The sequence below is a fragment of the Micrasema longulum genome, unplaced genomic scaffold (assembly GCF_059751315.1).
Source record: "Micrasema longulum isolate JH-2025_06_02 unplaced genomic scaffold, ASM5975131v1 h1tg000127l, whole genome shotgun sequence".
NCBI lineage: Eukaryota > Metazoa > Arthropoda > Insecta > Trichoptera > Brachycentridae > Micrasema > Micrasema longulum.
Window position 1 is genome coordinate 2,858,783 of NW_028277333.1, and position 19,874 is coordinate 2,878,656.

The 19,874-nt window shown below is 29.7% G+C and overlaps 1 protein-coding gene across 12 annotated transcripts in view; it reads left to right on the forward strand.

Annotated features, from left to right (window-relative positions):
* Fhos (Formin homology 2 domain containing) overlaps positions 1-18,983 on the forward strand; it is a 135,564-nt gene extending 116,581 nt beyond the window's left edge. For 5 of the 12 annotated variants that reach the window (XM_088241236.1, XM_088241295.1, XM_088241319.1 and 2 more), the window contains 13 exons: positions 487-731; positions 1,485-1,613; positions 2,492-2,716; positions 3,420-3,614; positions 3,951-4,456; positions 10,874-11,086; positions 11,300-11,422; positions 11,703-11,960; positions 12,043-12,257; positions 13,065-13,263; positions 13,685-13,800; positions 14,271-14,401; positions 18,233-18,983. In XM_088241236.1, the coding sequence (XP_088097362.1) occupies positions 487-731; positions 1,485-1,613; positions 2,492-2,716; positions 3,420-3,614; positions 3,951-4,456; positions 10,874-11,086; positions 11,300-11,422; positions 11,703-11,960; positions 12,043-12,257; positions 13,065-13,263; positions 13,685-13,800; positions 14,271-14,401; positions 18,233-18,309 (2,632 nt within the window). In that variant the 3' untranslated portion in view covers positions 18,310-18,983. Of the gene's footprint in view, positions 1-486; positions 732-1,484; positions 1,614-2,491; positions 2,717-3,419; positions 3,615-3,950; positions 4,457-10,873; positions 11,087-11,299; positions 11,423-11,702; positions 11,961-12,042; positions 12,258-13,064; positions 13,264-13,684; positions 13,801-14,270; positions 14,402-16,771; positions 16,851-18,232 lie in introns of all 12 variants that reach the window. The other 7 variants (XM_088241253.1, XM_088241261.1, XM_088241246.1 and 4 more) reach the window with 7 other exon arrangements.
* The last annotated feature ends 891 nt before the right edge of the window (positions 18,984-19,874 follow it).

Here is a 19,874-nt window from a genome sequence, read left to right on the forward strand (position 1 = left end):
ACCTTTTTATATAAATATTTCATGTCAACCATGTCAGGAATCGACCTCTTGCATAGTAGGCTAATGCGCTGACCACTGCACCATGAGGCCGACAGCTGCAAGCTTCTTTAAACAATAAAAAAAATATAAAACCAAAGTGAATGTTTTTTGTACCATGGATCTTAATTACAGATAAAGTAATTAATTAAATATCCATAGTAAAAAAATGGTGTAGATAAAATAAAATTGCATTTTTCGAGATCACATGTTGTTCTTGCAAAGAGGTGATAATTATACATGAAGTAAATGGGACAGGTTGAAAACAAAAAATGTATTACATATTTAGTATTATAATAACTGTTAAGCTGCATATTAAATTTAAAGTGTAAATTTCAGTGCTGACAGCTGACAGTATGATATTTGCATATTCTTTATTTTATATTAACATTGTGCACTGATCAAGACCTACATAAAAACGCAATTTAATTAATAATTATAAAATTACAGACAACTGGATGATTCCATCAGACAGAAGCTACGTCATCGCAAATTGGTTGAAGACTCAAAGCAAGGAAGGAAGTCTCGGAGGTATTATTCCGGCCTGACGTCGGGAGTGACCAATGGAAACTCTTGTGACAGTGCGACTCGCTACAACCAAGATCTATTGCAGTCAGCCTTAGCTGATGAGGAAGATGACCAACCATTGACTCCACAACCAATAAAATCCAATGAGTCTTATCGAGATAACAAAGGTGAAAATTATTATTTTTTACATGGTTATTTAAGAAAACCCATATATTTTTGGTAAAAATTGTTGTATTTTTTAAGAAAGATCCACTTAAATATTTCATTGTGCCTTCTGTAAATTCAATGAAAGCAATTCATATTGACATATTTGATATCACTTACATAGTTTTAATAGTTCAATAAACTATCAAATGTTTAACTTACTACTGGCCAAATATTGTTTTACTAAAAAATGTATTGAAACTGCCGAAGAAGTTATTAAAACTCTTTAAGCATCTCAAAGATCGTGGTAATCTAAGACATACTAAAAATTGTAATTGTATCTACTTAAGAAATCATTTTAACTGCATGTTTTATGCCGTGTGTTTTTGATCATATCAACTCTAAAAATTAATCATTACTTGGATGTCACCATGAATCATGGAAGAATGAAAAAAAAAAAAAAAATTTTGTTATAAAAACAGACGGATGTTTAAACATAAGAAGAATTAGTCACAGGTCACAAGCCTTTAAATGTTTTCCATCTCCGTTGAAGTAATTTAAAATCTATAGAGCTGATAATTTTTTTTATTTTAACTTGGACTTGATTCCTTGGTTTGACCAAAACAAATTCTGATGAAATTTGTATCATTTTTTGAACTGTAAATAATTGCTTTGTAAATAATTATTTATTTTAATGAAACTTGGTCCGGCTTGATCTTTAGAGGTTGATATGTGTTTGTGTTCCTACTAATGTTTGATCGGTCTACCTAACACAGAAGTAGCTATGTCACTACAAAGAAGAAGAGATAGAGTCCAGCGACAGCGGGAGTTTATAAAAGAGCAGCAGAAATTATCATCGATGAATAAAAAAGATGAAACATTTGACTTGCCAGCTGTTATTCCGAGTAAGTACAATACATCAACAACAAAAAACAATAAAACTGTTTTTAATTCATCCTAACAATACTGTTCTTTGTCAAAAAATAATGCAGAATGTATTAACATGACACGGGATTTCCAAGTAAAGAAATAAAAAAATTAAAATAATGAATAAATATAATATATTATATCTTAAAAAATATCAATAAATTAAATTTCCCAAAATTGTTTACGTCTGAAATTCTCCACTTTTTTCCAATACCACCAAGATTAATTATAATTTTTAAATATTAAATTTAAATATTTGGACTTCTGTTATTTACCAAAATATTTCAATTTTCATACAATTTCCTAAAAGTCGTAAATACTTGAAAAATTGGGAATTGAGTTGTGGTAAAGTAGGATTTAAACTTCTCGGACACTCAGACACTACCCGGTTCAACTGTATGGCTTTCTATTCAGAAATAAAAATCTTCTTGAGTTTTTTTTTTATGGCAAATAAATAAATATTTGCATTTTTATGATTTACCCTCGCAAAAATAAATATTTAAAATTAAAAATTAAAAAATTAAAAAATTATGCAAAATTAAATATTTAATTTTGCGTGCCTTTTGATCAAGTTGTAAATAACTCACTATCAGAAAATGGGAATCAAGTTGGGGTAGAGTGGGATTCGAGCCACGTACCTTTATCCGTGAGTCCGAGACACTAGCCACAGGACCACAACCCGACTAACATATACCTTATAAGCTTGAGCAACTCAAAAAACTGTAACTTCAATCAGTCATCAACAAATTTAATGTTCTTATGATTTTTATTGAAACTATTTGTATATACATCCCTAAATATGCAAAGGAGAGTAAGTTTACAAACCTAAAATATTTTTGGTCTTGAACATTTTCAGGCCACCAAATGTACACATCAGGACTGCAGCAGAGAATTCAGAATGGAACTCTTGGACACTCTGGCTCTAAGGATATGACTCTTGCAGTAAATTGCATCAATAAACAAATGGATGAAATGGATTTACTCGAGTCACCTAAAGGAAATGGAAAAGCTGATTTGGGACAATGGATGAGAAGATTCAATCAAAATGGAGACACCAGTTATGAAGAACCAAAAATCATAAGTATGTACATCAGCAAATTCGATACTAAAAGTATGCCATTGAATAATGAAATATGGATTGAATTTTTTTTTGAGACTCGTTTTATAGTATTATAATTTTGTAATCTGTACGAGCATATTTGTAATTTTTAATATATACACAATGCACATATTAGAATTCCATGGATGTTTATAAAAAAACTATTTAGTATTTTAAAGAACTATAGAAATATTCGGCCTTCGAAATGACCGGCCCGCCACAGAAATGTCGGCCTCGTGTTGTAATGGTCAGCGCGTTAGCCTGCCATGCAAGAGGTCTCGGGTTCGACTCCCAACATGGTTGATACGAAATATTTATTTAAAGGGGTGTTTTCACACTAGAATATTTCATGGTCCCTAGACTGGTACCTGAAGTGTAAGACTGATCATCTTATCTTCATGTAACATAAATGATCAAGATACGCTGCGATTGGTGTACCAATTCAGCGCCCTATTTACCATTAGGTGCGGAAAGGGAATGATATTGATAGAAATATATGTATTGACATACAGTGCGTTGGAATGAAGCCTTTGTTAATGTGTTAGTGCCTGTCAGTGAACTAAGTAAACATCCTATTTTTGTTTATATTACGTTTACTTTCGTAATTACTTGTTTGTTACATACAAAGAATAAATATGTTACATACAAAGAATAAATATGTTCTTACTTATATCATTTCTTTAAGGTGAAGATCCCCTCAACCTCAAGAAGCCAATGTTAATGATTGACAAGGAAAGTACTGTTAAGGATATAACTGAAAAGTTATGTTCTCCTTGTGCAATTAGAAACCAAATAGAAGATGGAAAAGTTAATCTGGTTGAAAACATGACAGGAGTTATATCAAAAGCCATGAAAGGATTGGCCAAATCCAAATCCAAAAGTGAGTATGTTTATTGTTTCCAAAGTAAGGATTATTTGGTCTTTGATCAATGATCTTTTACTTATCATATTGCATATGTGCATCAATTGCAGTAGAATAATTTTAAACATTCTTAAGGTTTAATTTATCAGTCTTATACTTACGGAGGTTAATCCCAGGATATATCTAACTGCAAAAAATATTTCAGGTCAATTCTTGTAAAAATATCATCTGTATGGTTATATATATTCATGTATTAAAAAACAACAATCTATTTAGCAACAAAATATTAAGTGAAATTTCAAATCTAAATCAATAAATTAAAATTGTAATAAGTTTCTAAAATTTGAATTGTAGGTATTGTAAGAAGTCCAACCATAGAAATTTCAAATAAAGGTGAAGCCAAGAAAACCGAAAGTGATTTCAGTTGGGACAGCATCATCGCGTCACTCGACAGACCCCTGAGACTGAAAGATTTGGACTTTACAGACTTGAGCGCACAGAATGAAGAGAACTTGTCCAACAATTCTAGGTCTGAGGGGTGGATTCCCCCACCACCACCCATCTTCATGTCCAATAATATACCTGACCACGTTCCACCCCCTCCCCCAGGCTGCATTCCCTTACCTCCGCATTTCTCCGCCCCGCCACAGCCACTATCCCAAGAAAATTCATCTACAATATCTCCTGAGTATCACAACAAATCAAAAAAGACCATTAAACTGTTCTGGCGGGAAATCAACGAAGTCAAAAAGCTGCCAAGCGCAGAACCGACGTCCATATGGGATGAAATAGTCCCTGTGAAGATTGAATCCAAGATCTTGGAGCACCTCTTCGAGTCACGCACAAAGGATGTCATCAAGGTAACAGCTTACTTATTGACAGTTTATTAAGATATTTTTATCACCGCATACTAATGAATGTTAATAAAAAAATATGTCAGTTTTAAAGGGATTGTTTAAAATTGGATTATTAGTAATATTGTTAGTTAATGCCAAAATTACAGGTCTTCAAACTTTACAATTTGAAATATAGAAGTTTATTCATTTGTGTAATTTGTTGCCAAACAAATTTTATGTACATAGGTATCTTACGCAGCTTTATATTGGCAGTGTATGGGTACTTCGTTTTAACATTTGTTGTGTATATAACTCGAAACTGAACAATATGCAAAATTATAACTTTGGAATGGACCTGATAACATATAAGAAATACTGTTTTTAAAATTTCTATTATTTTAAAAAATAGGCTTATTAACTGAATACTTATGAGATATAAAACAGCAATGAATATGTAAGTACAAGAGTATTAAAAGGGTGTCTAAGAGATTTATGTCAACATATGTAAAAAAAATTTTTTTAATCTAGTGAGCTTTAAGTAGAATGTGTTTTTTGGATAATGGAAAGTATAACAATATTATGTATGACACAATGTTTATATATTGTAAGTTGCCTCGAGCAAAAATTCCCATTCTGATTATTTATATTTAAAAATATTCGGTTTTTTTAAGGAATATCTATTGACATTTTTACTTTAATGCTAATAAATTCCAATATTTTGGCACGTATCTAGAGAACATTTTTATACGTATGTGAAAGTTTTGCAAAAACGCCTTTTAGAAACCATAAGTCTGTTAAAGATATTACACATAATGGTTTAGCATTCAATTGTAGTCACGTGATGATTAGTGAGAAAATTAATTTTGATAAGTTATGAAATGAAATATCTGTTTTTTTTTTTTGACAAGTAAATCAAATATGTTAATTTTTTCTTGGTTCAAAACACACAATTAGTAAGTGTGTGCTTTGGACCAGCTATGCACTTCATCAATATATGGGTGAAATATAGGTATTTTTTTGTATTTATTTTTATTTAAGAAGGTAAACATGAACAGAAAATATAAAAGAAAAAATAATAAACCCATTAAAACGCGCCGAAACCGGGTTGTCAGCAGGTTTCTAATTTTTCCTTTACAAAGAAAAACTTTAGAGAAATTATATAAATTTAAAAAGTATATAATATCAACATTATTATTTAAACTAGTGAACTAGTGTGTTATAAATCGGAGCTTTTCATTATATTGTAACCCTAAAATGCCTTGAAATTAAGTTTTGTAATGAGAAAGTTCAGTGCTACGGGAAATTGTATATAAAAATATTTTCTTACATGTGGTTAAAATTAGAGCACTTAATTGTATGGCACTAAATCACTCGCAAACGAGTGGAGGCGTATAAAAAAAAAAAAAAAAAATTGTATGGCATTCTTTCTTAAAAATGTATTAAAAATTTATAGAAATGAACTACTTTGAAACGTCACAGGTTCTTGTGATCAATAACCAATCAATTATAGCGTTTAATTTCCGGTTTCTGGGTAGCCATTTTTTCAACGTTTACTGTATTTTGACAGCTACCGGATTCTACTTTTAAATATCATCACAAATCCTGACATCACAGGCGGGGTAATTTCAAAATTACAACAATTAAAATTATCATTGTGATGATATTACGATAATTATTTGTTTATTTTTAATTTTGGCTTAGTTTGATAGTTTTAATTAACAAATAAAAATACATAAAAAAAACAAATGAACCTCTTCATTCTAATGAATATAAAATAACACAATACCTAATGCTATTATCATTCGGTCATATATGTTCAATATAGTTTTATGAAGATAACAATACTTTCTGTCTCTGTATATAAAATAAAATTGAGAAAATGTTTATGTTGTGCATTATACATATCGAAAAACAATGTAAATATATATGCCTTTCTGTTTGTTCTTAGCTTGGCCTATTCTCATGTTTTCTGCCCTTTAAAACTAAGCAATCATTGTATGTATTTTTGATTACACGGATTCGAATTATAACAATTCCATTACAATATTTTACTCAATATGGTATTTATCTATAAATTCAAATAATTCATAACTTTATTTTTTAATCTTTTAAATAACTAAGACTATGAAATTTTTAGAATTGTGTCCAATCTAAGGCGTTGTGGGCATTATTTATTTTTAAATGTTTTATCATCAATCAATTATTGCAGAACCTCAAAATATGAAGAAAAAAACATTGTTTTTTCTTTGAAGTTCTAAAAGATAATTTTAATAAATAGTGCTTAGTGAACATCCTCATTTTTCTTTATTGCAGTAATTATTTGTATAAATATATTAAAAATATATATTAAAAAGTATATTAAAAAGGAAAGATGACGAATGATATTATGTCACTTTTTATAAATTTTAACGGAGTGCAATTTTTAAGTTCGAAGGGCTCTGAAAAACCAGAATTTTAGTATACTCTTAAAAAACTAATTCTAGTGTCAGTAGATGCATTGAACATTTGTTTCCGGATTTTTTTTCACAAAATTTGTTTTTGCAAAAATGCTGAAAAATCTCTTTTTTATCCAGACTTCCCTGACATATCTTTCAACAGACATGACATACCATCTTTAGCAGTAGAGTAATGGTTGACGAAACAAGATATTTATATTTGACACATTATATTTTGCCATCTAAAACAAAGGCGGCAAAACAAGATGTGTGACATATTATACTTGGTCAACCATTGGTTCAGTTCTAAAGATGGCGTGTCGCTTTGTGTGTTTTTTGTTATGTCATATGTATATCTCAATTTGCCATCTTTGGAAATAGAAAAATAGACGTATTATAAAATTACACGGCCAATATTTTCTAACCCTATTAAACAAAGACATACCATATTTTGCAATATTGTAGATCTCATCGAGACGAATATGGTGATATAAGAGTGACATATCATACTTAGCCATCTTTTCACTGATTCAATATATTTTTTTGTAGATCCCTTATAGTAATCGTATGACGAATTCAGAAAAAAAATCTGTAAAAAATGTGATTTCTTTTCTATTTGTTTGCTTTTCTTTAGTCCCACGGGGAATGTGTTTTTTCATTAGTTGGTGCTGCATATCAAATTTCATGCTTCTGCTATTGAAAACAAATCATATTAATATCGTAAAGTCATTTCGCCCACAACGCAAGTCAGATTGTTCGAACAGAAATAAGCACATAGATAATTATAATCCTTTGGTCCAAGCCTGTCTTTTATTTATTCTCATATTACACAAAGTGAAATCTATAATAACTTAAATAATATCATGTAGATTGTATGCAGAGTTATTAGTAGTTTCAATACCAATGTAGTTTATAGAAATTATGAGTTACAAAAACTTATGTTTTTTTCAATTTATTTCCATGTGCTTAATCTGGAATTTCTGATGGATGGTGCAAAATTTTTTCAGGATGTAAGTTATTTATTATTTTTACCAATATTTTTCAATTCCCTAATCCCTTTTGGTGTTTTGTTAAATCTACATTCAAGATTAAATATTGGTTGGTTATTGAACTAATTATGGTTTTACACTGTTATGGAAATTGATTAATATACAATATTTTCTAATATAGAAAGTAACACCAGAGCACAGACAAGAGACTTTCTCGCTTAATTTATAGAAAGGAAAATAATTGTCTAGGAATTATTGTTAAATGTTTCGTTTTATTTTCTCCCGCCACAGTAATCCTTCTTCGCCTGTATAATGTACAATCAATCACTATGCCCTAAATAATTACACAAAATACTACAAAAATAACATTATCAGTTTTGGTGGTGTTTACTAATTACTTGTGTTCTTAGCATGTTTTTATTTGATGTTTAACTATTTTAAAATATGTAATTAAGTACAAGTAAGGAAGACAAAATTAATATACTGACTTATTTAAAATTATTTGGCATAGGTAATATGAACTAACTAGGAACTCATGTACATACATAACCGACCTTAAAACATGAATGCATGGGAATCTTAAGGTTTTCAATCTAATATTAACAATATTTTTACTACAGTAATTAATATTATTTAATATTAAAAATAATTTTGTAATTTTTGTAAAAATTGCAAGAATGTATACTGGTAAGGGCAGGTATGAAGGTAATAAAAGCCCATATAATGGCAATAAAAGTATTTGAAGAAATAAATTTTGGACTTGCACCTGAAGCGTAAGACTAATTAATTTAAATTCATTTATCAAAAATGATTAAGATACACTTCAGTTGGTGTGCTGATGCAGTGGCTTATGCACCATTAAGTGCGGAAAGAGAATGATGATGAATCATAATAATATTTCTAAATACATAATGTGTATACTGATTTGATATTATACTAAATCATTCAATTCCGTCCAAACATACTCATGTTCAAAAACCGGGTCGCAGTCCCGTGGTAGTATTGTGGACTCAAGGACCAAAGGTCCGAGGTTCAAATCCCACTCTACCACAACTCGGTTTCCATTTTTCAAGCACAAGTTATTTACGACTTTAAGGAAATGGTTTAAAAAAAATTTTATTTGAGTAAGAATAAGAATAAGAACTATAACTAACTTTTAATAAGAACTCAAGAAAAAAAATAAATTAATATGCTCAAATACATATATAATACATTCATATATTTTTTATGTTTATACAGTTTAGTATACCAAATGAAAAGAAAGTTTTAAAAAACTTTTCAGTCTTGACATTTTAAGTCAATTAACTTTTTATACGTGATATATTGTCTTTACAATCTGATTTCAAAACTTACGATTCTAAAATTTAATGTGATAAAGTATTTTAAGATGGAATTTTGAATTGAAATTTTAATTCAATTTCATAGTGAGTTCAATGATATTCTCGTTTCAATTAAAGAAGATGTCTCTCTAAAAGGAGATGGCAGAAAATATTGTTTCCCAAATACCGTGGCACATTGTGATAGTGATTAATATAAAGTACCTGATAAAATTGACTGGTTCTCAAATTTAATTCAATTATAATCACAAAAAACATGTAACAGATTAATCATTTACCCAATTCCTTCTGTATTAGGTACAAGTAATGTGAAAAAAGGTATTGCTATTGTGACCTTTCTCTTCTTCCTATTTGGTCCCTAAGTTACGAGGATTGTGTGACCATCATGTTCTTGGACGACTCTACCCCATCCTTCTGAGTCCTTCGCCATATCAATGGACTTACATAGTGTGACATATGTAACTCTCGTGATTATATCTGTCCACTTCATTTATAAATGTCCCCTTCCTCGTCTACCATCAGCCTACCTACCTCACAATGTGCTCGAAGAAACGGAGGTTGCGCTGCTCGCATTTGAATAAACATGTAGAGATGCTGAGTTCACTCAGTATCGACTCGTTGGTTGTGTGCTCTGACTAATATCCTGGCAGCATTCGTCTCCAACACCACATTTCAATTGCCCATGTCTCCGAGGCATAATGGAAGACACTGAACACCAGCGATCTGATCAGCCTCATCTTGGCAACACTTGTGAGGTCGCAGCTTTTCCATATTTAATCAAGAGGACTCATTCAATGCGCTCTTTGCCAGCTGAATGGGGCAATTCACTTCTTAAGCACTCGTGCCTCCCACATTAATAAGGGAGCTCAAATACACAAAGTTATTGACAAGGTCAATATTTGCAAGCTGATGGTCAGCATTATCCTGCCCACTCCCGCTATCGATGATCATGATCCTGATTTTGGCTAAGTTTATTTTCAGGCCAACTCTTTCGCTGTCTAGTCCCATTTGACGAATCAGTTGAGTGAGTTCTTTCATATTCAAACTAATCGGTGTGGTATCATCGGCAAATCTTAGGATGCTGATCCTTTTTCCTCCTAAAGAGATTCCATTCATCAAGAGCCCTACGCATGATGCGCTCGTCTTTTGTGTTTAAGAGTTTGCTCGGATGCAGCATCATCGATTCTTTCGCGTGACTTGCCTTAGAAAAAAGGTTCTGAATCAGGAATATTAGGTAATCTTGAACCTCCATCTCACTAAGCGCTTAGAAGAATTTTTCCCACCCCCCACACTCAAATAGCCTTTGAATAATCAATAAAGCATAGCACTGTTGTGGCCTTTATACATCATAAAAAGCACAACATGCTTAGTAACAAAAATCAATGGTAGTACCAATTTTTCGGTCACATTAGATTGAATTGTAAATGTGATTTATATTTTATCCAGAGGAGTCTTTGAATCTGCTTCTTCTAATATTGATTAAACAAATAAAAGCTTTCATTTATGTAACATACTTTTTATGCATTTAAATTCTTAAATGATACAAATAATATTTTTTTCATATGAAGTAAAACTAATATCTTCATAATTCGAAGGTTAACAAAATGGGTGGTATAGGACACAAATCATTAACAAACATTATTTTGCCATGACTTTATACGCTGTTTATTTTCTCACCAGCAATTGGAGATAAATAAAAATAAGGAAGTGATAGTTCTGGACCACAAGCGATCAAATGCAATAAATATATTGCTGAAGAAACTTCCTCCTCCTCAAGCAATCAAAAATGCCATTATTAAAATGGATGTGACTGTGTTAACTCGAGAAGGAATAGACAAATTGATTGCAATGCTTCCATCAGAAGAGGAAACAGTGAAGATTCAGGAGGCGCAGGTATTATGTGATTACTAAACATTTCTATTGTGTGATGATTATGTCAAATTTACTACATTGCTCTATGAAACAGTCTTTGAAGACTACGAAAACTACAGAGTAGAGAAGTAAATTTTTCCACATGCTTATATAAAATACTGTATATGGTTGTGATAATTTATTCTAATAAAAATACTTGATTAGAATTTCATAATTTGTTGTCTTTTTTTTCAGGTCTCAAACCCTTCGATTCCTCTGGGAAATGCAGAACAATTTTTACTTACTTTATCATCTATATCTGAACTGAATGCCAGACTAAAATTGTGGGTGTTTAAGCTGGATTTCGAATCTATAGAGGTATTTATTATATTGAATTTACTTGAAGTTATAATTATTTGTTAAATTTTTGAAATCAAAATTTCATTTCTGCTTTCAATACCTATACAAATATAATTTCATAATTTTTGTTATCTATTATTATCTTTATCTTCATAAGAAATTATTGAGTCAAATAGCAGACATATTTTCTTCAGCCAGTCTAATTATAAGGTTTTTAAATAACTTAAAGTTAAAATATTTTTTAAATACTATTAATAATTTATTAAATGAATACTAAATAAGGGTTTTGTATTTTCAGAATGAAATTGCAGAGCCTTACATGGATTTCAAGTTGGCTATGGAAATTTTACGGAAAAATCATACCTTCAAAAAAATTATCTCAGCAATCCTTTCTACAGGCAATTTTCTGAATAGTTCGGATGCCAAAGGATTTCAATTGGAATATTTGTCGAAAATACATGAAGTTAAAGATACCGTGCATAAGCATTCACTCCTGCATCATTTGTGCCATATAATTTTAGATCAATTTCCAGAAACAACGGATTTATATAGTGAGGTATGCTACCTACACACATTGACGATATTTTTCATTTTGTAACAATTTTGAATTTATCAATTCAATTTTCTTTTTTCCATAGATTGGGACAGTTACCAGGGCTTCCAAGGTGAATTTCGAGGAACTTTCTGCAAATATTGAACGTTTGGAAATAGACTGTAAGGCTTCCACCAACTATTTGAAAGAGATTTTGAAACACGACAATAATTTGATGAAAGCCAAACTCGGAGACTTCTTACATGACTGCGCAGAGAGAATAATAATTTTAAGTATCATTAAAAAACGACTCTACCATAGGTAAACATTTATAAAAATATCTTCTTAACTTTAAAATTATGAAAATATACAGTATAGACAATATGCAATATATTATATATGAATAAATCATGATCATTTTTATATTAACCATTTTGTGAGCGATCACTACAAACCTGTATATTTTTTCATTTTAAATTAAATCTACATGCTAACTTAAGATTATTCTTAAGGTTTTCTGTAAATCAATGCTTCTATTCCCATTTTTTTCAATGTTGTCGCTCTGTTATATTGCTATCCCAAAGCAACAGTGAGATATCTCTTAAGAACATGTTCTGAGATAATCGGAATTTGAGGTGTGCAAAGGGTCTAACTGAATTAAATTATTTGAGGTAGATTATGAATAAAGTATTTTCACATAATTTAACTATCTAACTTCAATATTTTATTTTTTGAAAACAATTATTTATTCAATTCATTCACATATCTGCATGTGTATCTCAACACTCAAAATTTCGGGTTTGTCTCACTGCTACTTTGGGCTAGCGATATTTGGAATATATTATTGTAATATGCATTAATTTCGAGTAGTTTAATCATTATCGGTACTGTATTTTGTGCATGGGTTGGTCAACTCCAAAGGTACATAATTATTATGTAACGTAACCAATCCTCACATATGCACTAAATTTACAATCCTTAATTCCCTTTTCTATTTGAATAAAAAGTACAGATAATTTATAGAAAATTCTGTCTATACACAAGACTCAAAGATAACCAATAATTTTTTTTCACATACATATTTCTTCTTTGTCTTATAACAAAATATTTTTACTTGTTTATTTTTAGATATACGGAATTTCTGTCTTGGCTCGGCATACCCTTCCACCGCATGGTAGAAACTAGGCCTTCTGATATCTTTAAAGTGATTAGTGAATTCGCGCTAGAATACAGAACCACTAGGGAGAGAGTTCTTGAACAACGAGCAAGAAAAGCTTGCCACAGAGAAAGGAACAAAACAAGAGGGAAAATGATTATGGATGTGGGTGTAAGTATCTTTTGTTTGCAACCTGAATCCATTCTAAAGGGACGATTCCTGGATTTAATCTAAGCATTTTGTCTCCATGAATGATCAATTAGCTATACATCAATCAATCATTAATAACTTTTTGTGATGGACATCCCCACTCAGGATCTTGTAGGACACTCTGTTTTTTTAATACATACCTCGCTTCCTCCACATTCATACATCTTCTCATGCATGCATGCCAAATATTCCAACTTTTGACATGTCCATCTTTAAGTATTTGTTGGACATGGTGTTCAGTCTTCATCACTTTCTGCATCCATCCTAAATTAAAATTATTCATTGAATTATATTCTGTCACTGTTTCTTTTTTTTCTAAATGTAATTAGAAAATTTGGATTTTATTTTGTTCAGTGATTAGATATTATATTTTGCTCAACAGATTCTTTTGGGACCAGAAACAGCGGACAATCAACTCAAATCAATTCTTAATTCTCAAGATTCTACAATACACAGCGCCCTCAATAGGAAACGGAAAGATCCAGAAAACATAGACAAGTGCGTAATTAAGTGTATTTATTATAGAAATAAAAAACACTTAAATCCACAAATTTAGTATCATCAATATCACTTATTTTTTATTCCTATGCAGTGATTGCAAAGTATTTCCTCTGATAGTTTTTAATAACAAACTTGAGTAAGTATGTGTAAAATTTATATTTGAAACATTAACTTTGTGGTTACTCATTTTATAATTAAAATAAAAATACTTCGTTTTTAACCACTTATTATTGATTTTCATACTTTTAATTTTCTTGATTATACCTTGATAAGGGAGCTTGCGGAACTTCAAAACTGGTCAGTAATGAAATAAATAATAAGTGGCTAAATAAAAGAAGTTTTCATTTCAATTTAGGATATTGAGTATGTATGTGTATTTATTTATTCTTCAATGTCAAACATTATTTTATGATTGTGCACTATGCATAATTAACAAGTTACCTAATTGATAGCTCTCCTTGATTTAGCAGATCAAACAAAAATAATCAGTCTGGAGGGATTGAGGAAGCATTCAATTCAATGCTTACGGTTAAAATATCTCCTGATAAAAAGTCTGACCATCACCACAAAAGATACACCAAGTCTCAAAAAGGATCTAGTAAGTATTTCTCTAGTCTTGCAATATGTACATAGGTAATAGTAACACTCTCTGGTTTAACCTATTCAGCAACATAAACTATCATACAAGTTGAAAATATAACTTTTCAGGACAGTCAATTAAAGAGGTTTTAGAGTGTTGATTATAGACAAAACTTTCTAACGTCATAAGATTCAGATAGATAATTTGGAGAAGCGACTGGAAAAAAAACCTGAATTTGTAAACAGAACTCAACTTAGATGAAACATCTACAACTGTTTTTTTTTTTTTTTAACCAAAGAGGTTATTTGATGTTTAATGGCCACATTTTTATGTCGAGACCAAATTTTTTAATAAAGGGGTATTTGGTTTTAATGTTTGTCTTATTACTTCAACTTTCTATGTGACGATTCTGGATGATTATCTTTGTATTAAAATGAGCCACCGTTGATTTATTTGTGATCTACTGTACCTCTTTACATTGTTAGTAAATCTAAAAAAATACAATGCAGTCCTAAATTATTATAATTAAGCTACTGTGATATCAAATTTTAGCTTTCGTGTTCAAACTATCACAAAAGTGTCTTAAAAACTCAGGTTGCTTTTTCCAGATTAAATTTAGGGTCAGACTCTATGCCCTAAATATCAGTTTATAACTTTAAAATTATGCTAATGGTAAATTAACTCATCCAATCAGCTCACCTGAAAATTTGGTATTTTCATCATATGATAGTTTAGTTTATATATATTATTTGCAATCATTGTGTTGAACAAAATATTATAATGCCATGCGTATTTTTATATATTTGTTTTTTTTTTATTTAATAATATATAAAAATGCAGATTCCTTTTTATGTCCTCTGTCTCAACCTGAAACTCTAAAATTTGTAAATATATCAACCAATGTATAAAAACCTTGATTATATAGTAGTGCATAGATTAAGTATTTTTGTACATTTGATGAATAAACAGTATTTTTCTTTTTTTTTCTAAAATCGTATATTATACATATTATTAATATATCATTTGTCTGTTCTGTGATTTCCACTTTTACCTTTACTTCTTATCAGCGTTTGTAAAAATCCAATATTTATAATAAATATCAAAATAATGAGATTACGCAGACACAGTACAGTCTAAGTTAATAAGTGTGGTTTTAATAGAGTTGATTGATAAAGTAAGACTGATTATGAGGTTGGATCATAATATTGATAGAGAGCATACTTTTTATTTATGTCAGATAAATCAATTTAAAACCTCCCTAACAGATCTCACTCTCAAGTCCATAAAAGGAACATCATCTTTTTGCCAGAAATCCGGGTTCGAATCCTGGCAGGGTAAACGTGAAATAATTGTTTTAATGGACTTTAAGTGACTAGTAGCTTCCGCATAAGACTGATCACCTGACCTTCCATGTAACAAAAATGATCAAGATACACTGCGATTGGAATGCTAACACAGTGCCCTATGAATCACTGGATGTAGATAGGGAAATGGTGATGTCTTTGATATGTATATCAGAGAACCCTACTTTTTATTTTATCTTTAATTCATTTAGGCATGGATAAATCTATTTTTTTATTCTTCATTTCTTTTTTATGAAATCACACTTTAGTTATTGTCAAAATTAATTTTCACATTACAAGTGGGTATATTGTAGCAAAAAAATATCACCCATCACAAAATAAATAATGCATTATTTGTTAAGCTGATTATAAAAAATATAAAAGAAGTCACAAAATTAACATTTTGTTTATAAATGGATACAAAAAAGCATTTTTAATTTGTAGTTCAAATACCATATTTGATGATACCTATGAAATTTGTTTGGATACTGTTTGTACAAAAATATCAATAAAAGGTTTTTTGATTGACTGTATAGTTTGGAAATAACTTTACATAACAGACACAAAGTTTAGTGACAGTGAATTTCTGATTGATCAAAATTTGAAAGGAAGGTGCTTTAATAGTTTAGAGTAATAACCTAATAGAGTCGCCCATACGGAGAAAATCCATTCCATGATTATTGACCATGAATTTAACTACAGATTACAGCAATACAATGGACCGTAGGTACTTGGGTTGAGAATTCTAAGCTCTAACCAAAACCGTCCATCACACATTTGTTGTTATACTTAAAACCAAATCAAAAATTTGAAACGCTTTTGTTCTATGCAATAGAGCTTTAGGGCTTTTCTAGAGAATTATTAATCTGACATTGATATTATCTCCTACAAAAAAAATAACATTTTCATTTAAAAATCGATTATATCTTTTAAATTTGTTCCAGTTATTGTGTGAATGGGTAAACTGTAATATTATGTTCTACAGCATGGCGCATGCATGGTTCTTAGTTTTGGTATTTCATGTATATTTTATTCATTTTTATAGTAAAACGATCACGAACTAGGGACGGAATCCATAATGATCTGCGTTTGGATTCCACTTTGTAAATGGCTGATTAAATCAGGTTCATACATTTATTTATCATAATCAATATGTTTCTAAATGCATGGGAGTGGATTTAATATAACTTAGGGTTAATTTTTATATGCTTTTAAAAAAATATATATATAATTTTAAAAAAGACCTCTTACATTTATTTAACATTTGATTGATTTAATTTTTAACAGTATTGAGTTTAAGTAGAAAATAATAACTAATATTTTTTTTAATTAATGCTTTAGTTAAGAATAAAATATTTTATGATTTTCTTTAAGAAATTTGCCATTATAATATTACTTATTGATTAGTCAATTATATGCGAGTAAAACATTAGATACTAGAAATACATTATTATGTATGTACAGTCCATTGAAGTCTTTAATAGCCTTTGTTTATGTATGCGTGACATAATTTTGTAAAATAAATTATTCTAGTGTCACTAACACAAACGAAATGTATATATTTACTCGGTTCACTGATTGGATTATTAAAGGTAAATTGTTTTTTTCAAAATGCGCAACCTATCTTAAAATTCCACTAAGTTTTCTAAACAACCATATTTACTGGATTTAAGTTGGTTACCAACCAATTAATCAATAACAATACTGTTTAAGAACATACAAAAAAATTATAAGATTTAAAAAAAAAATAGATATACCTAAATCTATTAACATTATAATTTAACTATAAAGTCAAATCGGTTCAACTCTTATTTAAAAGATAACAAATCTAGTATAACAAACCTAATATAATATCATTTGAAATATATTATACTAAACATGTAAACTATGCAAAACTCAAATTTTTTAAACTATATTTTTTATTATTATAATATTATGCTTATGCGATGTGTCTCCTTCCAATAATATTATGTGTGTAATACACACTTATTTTTCAAATATGCGATCTTCAATTACCTGTCCTTTTATTGCTATAAACTATATCAAATTATTGAAAAGCATTTAGAGTGAAATACAATCTTGCTCATTTGCATTCTCATGTGCGATTTTAATACTACCTACGTGAAAAGCAATTTTGACTCCTACAATTAAAATTGTTTTTTAAAAAAATCAACTCGAGTGCTAACATATTTTCATAAATTTGGAAATGTTGCATACAGATTGATGGTAATCTATCAAAATTAAAAAGTTGTTGGGAAATAGCGTTTGAATAGTATTACAATTTAATGAAATCATTCTTTCACTCACGTTAATCAATGATAATTATGATTTTTATATATCTGTTAGATCAATGCAATTGTTTTTATGTTTTTCCCAGCTTGTAAACACCACCCTCTAGAATTGCTTTGGGCGTTAATTATTTTGATTTCATGTCATGTTTATTCTTATTTGCGAGATTATGTTTAGTTATCATATACATAAGAAGTTGTTTGTTGTTTGATTTCAGGTATTTTGGCAAATCAAAGATCTCCCGGATTATTTCAATACCAAATTAAAGGAAATAAGAAAACATTATCTACATAAGAAGATGAAACTATCTGTCTACTGTATTTTATAGTACTCTAATTTCAATTAAGATTATTTGTTATAATATTTTTACTACAATTTTTAATACCAAAGTTGTTGATATTTTTTTTCTTTTGGATGTGTAAACTATCATAGTCAAAATTAATTAAGGTCTCATTATTAATTAATTGATATAACACAATCTCATTTAGAAAGTATGATATTGACTGGACTAATTTTAGTGAATATACATTTATGTATAGGTACTAATTTATTGTTAATAATATTGTTTCATAAGTAATTTTAGCACCATACTTTTATTTGTTAATTTGTGTTTTAATTTTATCTTTATAATTTACATCTCTGAAAAAATATTTAAAAACTGAGTAATATTTGGAAACCCGCTACAAAAAATGGTTTTCATTTGCCATCTTAACATGTCCGGTATTGTCATTATGCAATGATAAAATATTTCACCCAATTTATATTTCTACATAATATATGTGTATTACAAACCACACTAACACAGTAACTCATTATTTAATTATGGATAATCGTAATATATTGAAAGGTATAGTTTTTAATAATTAAATACAAGGTCGAAATTACCTACCAGTATTTAACACCAATTTTGAATATGTAGTTATGATTTTTAATAATGTAAAAATATAATAAACACTGAAATAACTAAATCTATTATTTTCATTGAGATTTGTTTCAAATAAGTAAACCAATCCAGACTCGACAAGTTTTTGAAAAAAAAGACATTCCATAGAAATTCAACGAATTTTCAAACATTTATTTTTTTCCATGTATATACATGCATTAAGAAGACAGAAAACTGGATGACTAAAAATAGAATAACATTAACAAACCCATCTAAAACAGAAAAACTATAAACGCCTTCAACCAAACGACAGAATTTGATTCAGGATAGACGGCCAACTGTAAAACTGGCATCGCGGATTTGATTCCTGCCAGTTACAAGAAAAAAATTGAAGAAAGAATTTTCCTCAATTGGTCTGCGTGCTGTGGTGTATTTTTCATAATTTCCTTCCGTATCCTCTTTTTACTACCTGCCGACAAGCCTCTAAGAAAGGAGCTTAGCGGGGTTATTCATTAAAAAAGAAACAAAATACTACTGTAAGTCTTCCTTACTTCTGACCTCTCTCTTGATGCTCAAATTGGTAGGATGATAAGTTCAGGCTTCTACCAGCTGAGACAATTCAAATGGATATGCAAAAATTTGCCTGCTGATGCCATGTGTAAATTAATAAATGCTTTTGTAGTATCTAGAGTCGATTATTGTAATTGTGTCTACCCAGGTCTAATGATGAATTAAATGACTCGCCTACAGTCTGTATTTAACGCCGCTGCGAGACTTATTTTTGGAATATCTTAGTTTAGTCATACAACTTCACTGCTTCAAAAATCACACTGATTACGTTTGGAGAGTGGAATACAAACTCTGTTGGCTTATGTACTCGTATAAGTTACTGCACAACTCTTTTCCGGAATATCTAAAAGAACTATGCATTCCAGATGAATTAGCTGACAGACGTCTTACGCTTAGATCAGATACA